This window comes from Ornithorhynchus anatinus, chromosome 20 (assembly GCF_004115215.2).
Source record: "Ornithorhynchus anatinus isolate Pmale09 chromosome 20, mOrnAna1.pri.v4, whole genome shotgun sequence".
NCBI classification, from domain to species: Eukaryota; Metazoa; Chordata; class Mammalia; order Monotremata; family Ornithorhynchidae; genus Ornithorhynchus; species Ornithorhynchus anatinus.
This window is the reverse complement of record NC_041747.1, coordinates 26,911,718-26,922,188: the sequence shown is the minus strand read 5'-3', so window position 1 is coordinate 26,922,188 and position 10,471 is coordinate 26,911,718. Positions and strand designations below refer to the sequence as shown.

The 10,471-nt window shown below is 44.7% G+C and overlaps 1 protein-coding gene across 1 annotated transcript in view; it reads left to right on the top strand.

Moving 5' to 3' along the window:
• The first annotated feature begins 219 nt into the window (after window positions 1-219).
• TYR (tyrosinase) overlaps window positions 220-10,471 on the top strand; it is a 28,013-nt gene continuing 17,761 nt past the window's right edge. The window contains exons 1-2 of the mRNA XM_001511967.4: window positions 220-1,038; window positions 6,888-7,104. Of these exons, the coding sequence (XP_001512017.2) occupies window positions 220-1,038; window positions 6,888-7,104 (1,036 nt within the window). The remainder of the gene's footprint in view (window positions 1,039-6,887; window positions 7,105-10,471) is intronic.

Sequence of the window (10,471 nt, the reverse complement as noted above, 5' to 3'; positions counted from 1 at the left end):
ATAAAGTCTCTATGTGTTTGAGGTTGGGTCAGGGGAGGAGCAAGAAGAGGGGGTGAGGAAGGGGGAATGATCTGGACCTTAGCCAACGCACGAGTGATCATCAGATTAACGGAGTGGGAGGAGCGGGCAAGTGAAGGAGCCTAGCTTTGGGCCTCTTCTCTCCGGGAGCAACCCGGACTCTGGCCGATCCCACCGAGCCCGGGAGCGACCTCGAGAACGATGCTCCTGGTCACCCTGGCCTGCCTGCTGTGCAGCGTCCAGCAGTCATCGGGCCAGTTCCCCCGGGCCTGCGCCTCGGCCGAGAGCCTGCGGCAGAAGGAGTGCTGCCCTCTTTGGCCGGGGGACGGCTCTCCCTGTGGGCAGCGGTCGGGCCGGGGGTCCTGTCAGGACGTGGTCCTCTCCCGCGCGCCCCTCGGCCCCCAGTTCCCTTTCACCGGGGTGGACGACCGGGAGGACTGGCCGTCCGTCTTCTACAACCGGACCTGCCGGTGCGTCGACGGCTTCATGGGCTTCCACTGCGGCGACTGCAAGTTCGGCCTCCGGGGAGCCAACTGCACGGCCCAGAGGCTGCTGGTCCGGCGGAGCATCTTCGAGCTGACCGGTGCCGAGAAGGACAGGTTCCTCGCCTACCTCGTGTTGGCCAAGCGCTCCACCAGCCGTGACTACGTCATCGCCACCGGGACCTACGCCCAGATGGGCAACGGCTCGTCTCCGATGTTCCGGGACATCAGCGTCTATGACCTCTTCGTCTGGATGCACTACTACGTCTCCAGGGACACCCTGTTGGGCGGCGCGGACGTCTGGCGGGATATCGACTTTGCCCACGAGGCCCCCGGCTTCCTGCCTTGGCACCGGTTCTTCCTGCTGCTCTGGGAGCAGGAGATCCAGAAGCTGACGGGGGACGAGAACTTCACCATTCCGTACTGGGACTGGCGGGATGCCGAGGTCTGCGATATCTGTACGGATGAGTACATGGGAGGGCGCCATCCCACCAACTCCAACCTACTCAGCCCTGCGTCTTTCTTCGCCTCGTGGCAGGTAGGATGTGCCCAAGGAGCCGGCTTGGGCCAGGGCAGTGGCTTCTGCTCTGAGCTGCACAATAATAATAATCCATAATCATTATGGTACTTGTTAAGCGCTTACTACGTGCTAAGAACTGGGGTAGATACAAGTTAATCAGGTTGGACACAGTCCCTGTCCCACCTGAGGCTCACGCTCTTCATCCCCATTTTACAGATGAGGTAGCTGAGGCCCAGAGACGTTAAGTGACTTGACAGCAGGCATGTGGCAGAGTCAGGATTAGAACCTAGATCCTTTGGACTCCCAGGTCCATGTTCTGCCCTCCGGGCCATGCTACTTCTTTATTACTGAGCGTCAAATGTGAACAGAGCACTGTTCTGAGCACTTGGAAGAGTGGGTAGATGTGCTCTCTGTCTCCAAGTAGCTCATAATCTTATGGGACCAGATGCTGTTAAAGGTTGAAAGAAGTAATAGACTACAGCCTAGTGGAAAGAGCACAGGTTTGGAAGTCACCCAAGACTTGGGTTCTAATCCCGGCTCCGCATCTCACCTGCTGTGTGACTTTGAGCAATTCTTTTAGCTATGCTGTGCCTCAGTTTCCTCATCTATTAAATGTGGATAATAATACCCGCTCTTCCCTACCTGCCAGGGACTTTGAGATGCCACGGTAAAGTGTTATGCAAAATTTAGTTGGTGATTTTGTGATTTTGTTCACCTTCACTTGAGGAAGTAGTAAAGGTCACCATTTCCCTGTCAAACTGGACATTTCCTAACTAAGAACTGTGGTATTTGTTGAGCATTTAAAATGTGCCAAACACAGTATTAAGCACTAAGATAGATAAAGAGAGTCAGGTCGGGCACAGTCCCCGTACCAAACAGTATTTACAGTCTAAAGAGGAAGAAGTATTTATTCCCCATTTTACAGATGAGGAGACTGAGGTACAGAGAAAGTTAAATGACTTGCCCAAGATCATACAGTAGGCAAGTGGCAAAGTTGGAATTCAAACTCAGGTCTCCAGTCTATGCTCTTTCCTGAAGCCACGCTGCTTCACTAACCCTTCCCTGGTCCCTAGTGTGTTTGGGAACCATTTATTCCCAACTCTGATAGCCTCCCTGGCTATTACTTTTCTTGTAATGCTACTTTCCTGAAAGACCCAGAGAATTAAGTGTTTTTGCAAGACTCTTGAGCTCTCTTATCCACTTTACAATTAAGTCATGTGGGTGAATTTCCCCACTCCTCTCACTCATGACTTTGCCTTTCTGCCTAGTCCATTTCTGTCTTGAAATTTTCCCAAGATCATCTGCTACAAGACCCTTATCAGCACCTTGCCCATATGTTTATGGGGGAAAAAGCACATCTAGAAAACTTCTCTAAACATTTTTTTTTTTTTTTGAAAACGGGGATTTACCTAAAGCCTCAAGCTGCGGACGTAGCTGCTGAATTTTCTGTTGGTACCTGGATTGAGGTTCAAGCACTTCTATTATGGATCCCAGTGTTTTCAAACTAACCTCAAAAGCTTGGAAATAGTCTCACAAGAACAGTGGACTCCCAGGTGTTGAATAAAATTTGATAATTAAGGTGTAATTGCCCCATGTCTGAATTCACTTGATTTAACCTTTCCAAAGCAATTTGAATGTGGGAGCAGTTTCTAATCATTTTTTTAAATAATGGTGTTTGCAAGATCTATTTTCCATAGAGCTGTACATGGTGTGTTAGCTTCCTGGAGAAATATTTTTAAGTCAATAGAAATAATTTTTCCTTTTAAAAGACTTGAAATGAAGAAAAAAGAAATCTAGGCTGCTGTGTATGCTGTCAAAGTGAGGTTTTCAACACTAGAATGGTTTCCTTTTGGTTGCTCTTTTCTTAAAGCTTTGAAAGGAGGTTGGCCACCCCCTCTATTAAAAGTGGTTTTGGTGCGTTACTCTTCAAAGTGAGAAGTTAGGAGCTCTTTGAAGACCAAGATCGTATCTTTTCAATCTCTCAAAAGAGATACTTGTGTGTCCATTTGACCTTAGGTTTTTATGGAGAGCACTAAAGCATTTGGGAGAGTACCAGTAGCATTAATAGACACTATCCCTGCCTTCAACGAATTTATAATCTAGTGACTGAGTTCCATTCATGAGCTGATTGCATTATTATTACCAGTCAGTCAGTGGTATTCACTGAGTGCTTATTGCGTGCAGGGTACTGATTGAGAAGCAGTGTGATCTAGTGGAAAGAACAGGGGCATTGGAGACAGAAGACCTGGCATCTAATCCCAACTCTGCCATTTGCCTGTTGTGTGACCTTGGACTAGTCATTTCACTTCTCTGGATCACAGTTTTCTCATTTTTAAAATGGGTTTAAATATTTGTTCTCCCTCCACCTCAGACTGGGGTTCCCAGTGGGAGTGAGACAGCCTAAACCTGATTATCTTATAACCACCCCAGCTCTTAGGACAATGCCTGGCACATAGTAAGCACTTAAATACTATTGTTATTATACTATGACTAATAATAACACAAAGTTGGGGGAACTATTTGTTGTTCAAACCGGTAATAATCCTCATTTCAATTTCAATTGCTTAAATGGCTCAAAAACCAGGGACACTATTTAGAGTAACTCCGGTAGGTTCCGCAAAACCAAAGCTGTTAATGCCGGCATTATTTTGTTCATGTCAATCTTGCAATGCTTAAGTGTCCAGCTACGCGCTAATAACAAAACCTGTTCAGATTCCCCAAAGAGCTAAAAAATATAAATGCTCCATTAAACAAAGAACGAGTGCATAAAGTGAAGCAAATCACCCAACTTTGATGGCCACACGGAGCTATAGGAGCTCATTAATGATCAAATCTCCATGTGGCTGGGAGGAGAATGATTTTTAAAAGAGCAAACAAACAAGGGAAAAAGGATGGAACTTTTCAATTGGAATATAAAAGCTGTGGGAGAAAATAGGAGAAAGGAGGTTGCGTAATGTCAGAGAAAATGCCAGGTAGCCTCCTTAAAAATCTAAATAAATAGCAATAAAACAAGAGGCCACTGGGCTATCTGAAACATTCGAGCAAAGTGACTCACTTATGGTATTAGGGATTTATTTTTAAAATGTAAAGCTCACTGCATCTTTTCATAAAAAAGGACGATATATTTTTATTTCTTGAGCGGTTGTCATGGTTACAGAGGCACCTTTCCTCCACCCCCAGTCCCCCACTGTCTCACTCCCCTTCCCTTAATACCTGCTGGTATAAGATTTCCCCCCCCCCCCGCCCCCGATACTTCCAGTGTGCTGCTTTTGCCATCTAAGTAAGTGAATCCCGGGCCACTCTTTCTCACAGCTTATCAGCTGAGCCACAGTTTTTCCTCCTTACCGTGATGCATCATGCCAACAACATCTCTCAAACGTCTCCCTGCCCTCATCCTAAAATAACAACACTTTTATTTAAATCTATTTTAAAGGGACCCATCACCCAAAGGCTCTGGGCACATATGGAAAGTATGAAGCCAAAAGTTAAATTTCATCAAAGCTGCCTTGTTCAAACTCCCCCCACCACATACACACAAATATAAATAAAAGAAGGTAAAGGCCACTGTGCTTAACAAATAAAAATTGCACTTTTTCAGTGTTCTGAAAGATCAGGGGATCAGCCCTGCCTAAGTCCCTTAATTGCTCTGGACCTCACTTTCCTCATCTCTAAAATGGGGATTAAATACCAGTTCTCCCTCCCCCTTAGACTGTGTGAGCCATGTGTTGGATAGGGACTGTGTCTGATTGATTGTGTTGAATTTACCCCAGTGCTTGGCACATAATGAACATGTAAGAAATGATCAATCAAACAATGGTATTTATTGAGCACTATGTGCAGAACACTGTACTAAGCGCTTGGGCCAGTACAATATAACAGAGTTGGTAATCAACTACAAGCACATCTCCTCCAAGAGGCCTTCCCTGGCAGCCCTCATTTCCTCTTCTACTCCCTTCTACATCGTCAGCTGCAAGGACACTTGACTTTTCATTTGGATCTGCACCCTTTACTCACCCTTGCCTCAGCTCCATAGCACTTATGTACATATCCGTAATTTATATTAACGTCTCTTTCCCCCTTTAGACTGTAAGCTTGTGGGCAGGGAGCGTGTCTATCAACTCTGGGATGGTTGTACTCTCCCACAAGTGCTCTGCATAGAATAAGCACTCAATAATTACCACTGATGGATTTCATGGGAGCAAGACAAGGCCAAGAGAACTGTTGAATGTAAACTCCTTATGATCAGAGATAGTGTCTACCTACTTTCCCAAACACTTAGTACCCTGCTCTGCACTTAGTAAGTGCTCAGATGCCATTGATTTATCGATTGACTGGTTGGGTTGTAGTTCACCCTACCGGCCATGCTTTCCAATGATTGTCTCTTCCTCTGCCAGTTGTCAATCGACTGCTACAATCCCTCCTTCTCCATCGATTCTTTTCCTTCCCAGGTGGGGTGACTCCGCACAGAATCCTGGAAAAAAAAGCATAAACTCTAGAAATGCTGACAGGAAATTAGTGATGAAAGGATTGCTCCTGCTTGTCAGTTTTGAGCGATGAGGAGAAAGGAACCCCTAAGCCCTCTGAATCCTGGCAGCACAAAGACAGATTCAGGCCCAGAGCCATCACCCATTTGTCAGAAAGAGAGCCCTCCTCCCGGGCGGTGGAAGGTAAACACCCATCTGAATGAAAAGGGACAGTAGATCTGCTGAAGATCAAACAGGCTGTCCCACTGAGAACTACTGGCTAGCTTGAGGTTTCTCAGTTTCCTCCTCTGCAGTCAAGGTCTAATAAAGAAATCTTTTATGGAAAGAATAAACTCAACAAATTCCATACTTCAAAAAATCAAGAAGGTGGGGAATCTGTGTCCTAGATATCTCTGGATGGCAAGGGGAGAATTTGGTTCATTGGAATCTCTTTTTTAATTATAAATGAAACTCTTAGGGCAATTGGTCTGTAAGTAATAATTGAAATCTAGGCCAGTTCAGGGCCCCCGAGTACCTTTTGGTTGCAGTATCTGGTCATTTTGACATTAGTGATTTCTTCCTGACTGAGAGCAAGTTACAGGATTCAGAAATCAAAGTCTCCTCTGCCCAACTCCTGTCAAGCATGTTTCTGACACCAAGTCAGTAACATTGATTGAGCACCTTCTGAGGGTAGAACACTGAACTAATATCTCTGAAGTATCTAATTAAAGTAAAAAAAAAAGTCCCTGCCTTAGAGGAGTTTTCAGTCTAATGAAGGATGATAAGAGGGCACTTCCTGTTCTCAGGTAGTGGGACGGAGCTGATAATAGTCTCTGTAGGGTTACCTTTGCACAAGATATCTTGTGCAAGATAACCCTTGCACAAATAAGTGGAGTGCTCTTGGATCTCTCAGACGTGTTTTCACTGTAGGTTTTAGTTAGAAACCTGTCAGGGAATTAGACAACCTTCTTTCAACCACTCATGTCTGGCTAGGACATGGTGGTGAGCCATATGGGGTCCTATCAAGGTGTGAGCATTGCAGTGTGATTTTTCCTTCTCATGAGGCTCACCGGGAATATAACCTCTCCATTTCAATAATAATAGCATTTGTTAAGGGATTACTCTGTGCCAAGCACTGGGTTAGAGACCAAATAATCAGATTGGACACAGATTATGAGCCCCATATGGGACAGGGACTAATAGGAAGCAAGAACAGGTATTTGATCACCACTTTACAGATGAGGAAAGGGAGGCAAAGAGCAGTCAGATGATTTACCCAAGGTGACCAAGCAGGCAAGTGGTGGAGCTGGGATTAGAATCTGGATCTTCTAAGGTGGAGACTTGCTTTCCATCCCATCTCAGTGAGGCAGACTTGCCGTTAACAAGCCCCGTTTGGTGGTGCAGGTGATCTGTAGCCAGTCCGAAGAGTACAACAGTCGGCGGACCCTCTGCGACGCCAGCGCCGAAGGCCCCCTGCTCCGGAACCCGGGAAACCATGACCGAGCCAGGACTCCCCGACTTCCTTCTTCGGCTGACGTCGAATCCTGCCTGAGCCTGACCCAGTATGAAGCCGATCCCATGGATAAATCAGCCAACTTCAGCTTCAGAAACACTCTGGAAGGTGACCCGCTACCCCCCATTATGCACCTCTCTTGGTTCGGAGTTCTTCTCTAGGGGGGCCGAGGGCTACTTTCTCTTCAAATCTCAACTGTTTGCTCTGCAGCTGTCTTCACCTGAGCACTTAGAAATTGCCCACTGTGTACTGCCTGTCTTTCCTTTGGCTTAAATAGCTAATCTACCTGATTTCAGAGTGGGTTGCAGAATGGGAGAAAAATTGTTTTTTAAACTAAGAAATTATTTAGGAAGCTTTGACAGTGTTTAATAAAAATCAATAAAAGTCCGCTTGGGGAATGATGTAAGAGTGGCCTAAGCTCGATACGGGCAGGGAACGTGTCTGCTAATTCTGTTGTGCTGTACTGTCCCAAGCGTTTAGTTGATTGATTATACTATTAAGAAAATCAAGTCGAGTATGCACATTCCCTGTCCTGTCACTTGAGGAGCTTTGATTTCTCAGCCTCCTATCAATCAGTGGCATTTATCTCCTAGAGAGAGAGAAACCCTTAGTCCACTGAGCTCAATAGAGGGAAGTGGCTAGCCTCGAGTGGTTGAATTTCTTCTAACCAAGGGTTTAGCTGTCTTTACTTTCTCCTCTTTTCCTTCTCCCCTGTCATTCAGCTCTCAGATTGCTTGCGTATTGTTCTCATCTCTCACGAGGCAGCTGAACCCACAGTTTTGTTCCCCTAAGTCAGTAACTGAAACTATTAGGGATGGCTGGGTTGGCAAGACAAAAGTACAGATGGGGGTCATTACTGAATCAAAGCTGGGTGACGGTCCCGTCACTGAGTTTGATAGAAGTTGTTATGGGGTGCGGAGCTCTCTACTAGACATTTGGGAAGTGCAGAATAATGAAATGACATGGTCCCTACTGACAAGGTCCTTATGTTCAAATGTGAGAGACAAACTTAAAATGTTTTTTCTAGACCATAACGTCACTGCGGGCTGAGTACGTGTCTACCAATTCTGTTACATTGTACTCTCCCAAGCGCTTCGTAAAGTGCTGTGCACACAGCAAGTGCTCAATAAATATAATTGATGACAGGAGATTCTCTAGACTCTAAGCTCACCGTGGGCTGGGACTGTGTCCACGAACTCTCTTATATGGCCCTCTCCCAAGCACTGCGCACAGGAAGCGCTCAATAAAGGCCATCGATTTATTTTACAACTAGAGTGATTAAAATAGACTTGAGTGTTGAGGACCGATATAACTGAGTCTGTAGGTGCATTAGGAATAGTGTTATCAATCGATATCATTTACTGAGCACTTACTGTGTGCACAGCCCTGTACTAAGAGCTTGTGAGAGTACTAGACAAATTAAAAAAGAGTTGATAGACATATTGTCTGCCCATTACGAGTCTAGAGGAGGAGATGGAGCAGAGGGACACTGGTATTTTGACCGTAAAAGATCTGATCTGCAGTCTTGTTTCAGATAGTTCTCTGGCCACTGACTTGTGTTTTAGCTATTGACTAGGGCGGAGTCAGGCACATATCAATCAATCAATCAACCATAATGACTCAGTGCTTACTGTCTGCAGAGCTTAAGTTCTAAGGGCAAGTGCTTGGGAAGTATGGATTTCGTTTTCAGTGCCGCTTTCCACTGATTTCTGTTGCCATTTCCTTTTTGCCAATTTGATGCTAATACAAAAATTGAATCAATGCCTTTTACTCATTCCTTTCAAAATCCGGGCAAATGGAATAACTGCTCAGTACCTGGGAGACAACTTGAAGAATTCTGGTAACTCTTGGTAAATAATACGCTAAGAAGCTAAAGAACCATAAATATTTTCCTTTTTACAGAGTACAAAATACAAGGACAATACTCAGGGACAATTAATATTGGTTTTTTTTCCTTTGAGGTAACATTTAAAATCTACAACACTTATACAAGAAGTAAAAGTGTTTCATTCAATGGAGGGTTCTAAATGTAAGAGATTTAACATCATCAGAAGGGACAGAAACCTTCCAGGGGAAATTCTCTACCCAACTCCTAGAATTCTCCTGAGTTCGTGGCCTTCTATGTGTCTGGGATTTTCATCCTCAGAGCTTTCTCCCTCACGGTCAAGTTCCCTGTCTTGATTTATTCGGCCCTGAATTTGTAATCTTGTTTCTGTGACTTCACTGTCTGTGAATTGGCATGAAAATTTTCGAGAAGTTGTAAATCTAGCAATATAACTTTACTACATGATGGAGAGGGAGAGGATGGCCTGCAAGAAAAAAAGCCTCTGAATAGACAGAAATGCTGAAGGGAATCAATCAATATCTATCACATTTATTGAGCACATACTGTTTACAGACAACTGAATTAAGCTCCTGGGGGAGTACAATACAACACAGTTGGTAGACAGGTTCCCTGTCCACAGTGAGCTTACAGTGTAGAGGGGGAGACAGACATTAGTGTAAATAAATGAATTATGGATATGTACATAAGTGCTTATGGGGCTGATATGTACTAAGGACAATGGAACTTTAGGGGGTGAATAAAGGGAACAAATCAGGGTGACACAGAAGGAAGTGGGAGAAGAGGAAATGAGGGCTTAGTCAGGGAAGACCTCTTGGAGGAGGTGTGCCTTCAATAAAGCTTTGAAGCAGAGGGATGGGGGGGGAAACTGTCTGGTGGGTATAAAGAGGTCAGGTGTTCTGGGCCAGAGGCAGGGCGTGGGCAAGAGGTCAGCAGCAAGATAGATGAGATGTAGGGACAGAGAGTAGGTTGGTGTTAAAGGATGTTCATTAGAATGGTAAGGAGAAGATTTCACCCACCTAGAAACAGAAAGGTTTTACCTATCCACAAAACCAAATTTCCCAAATCAGAAATTAAGCAACCTGCTCCCTCTCCTCTTCTACTCTTTTCTATTCTGCCTTAGGCTCATGCTAATTTTCTGTACATAAAGACACTTCCACTAAGGAAAAAAAAAAGGTTACATTGCTTGGATTTAGTTTTCACTAACTGGAAAAAGTTATTTTCATCTCATGAGACCACTTTGACTTTTTTTTTGGGTCGGTGGAGAAAAAAAATGGAAGTAAATCATTTTGAATTTCCGGGAGTGTCCTGGGGCTGAGAGAGGCACCAGCATTTCAGTCCTTCCAGTAAACACTATGAAATTTTGAAATGTATAAAGCATGAAGTACATACAATCGCCTAGTGCACAGAGCACAGGACAAGGAACTGGGAAATACAAATTCTAGTCCCAGCTTTGTCACTGGTCCAAGGTTTGGTTCTGGGCAAGTCCCTTACCTCTGTGGGGCTCAGTTTTCTTCATCTGTAAAAAAGAAATAAGATAGATTATGATATGGTCTCATGTGGGACAGGGACTGTGTCCAATCTCATAATTTTGTATCTACCATGGTATTTCTAACATAGCATATATATATG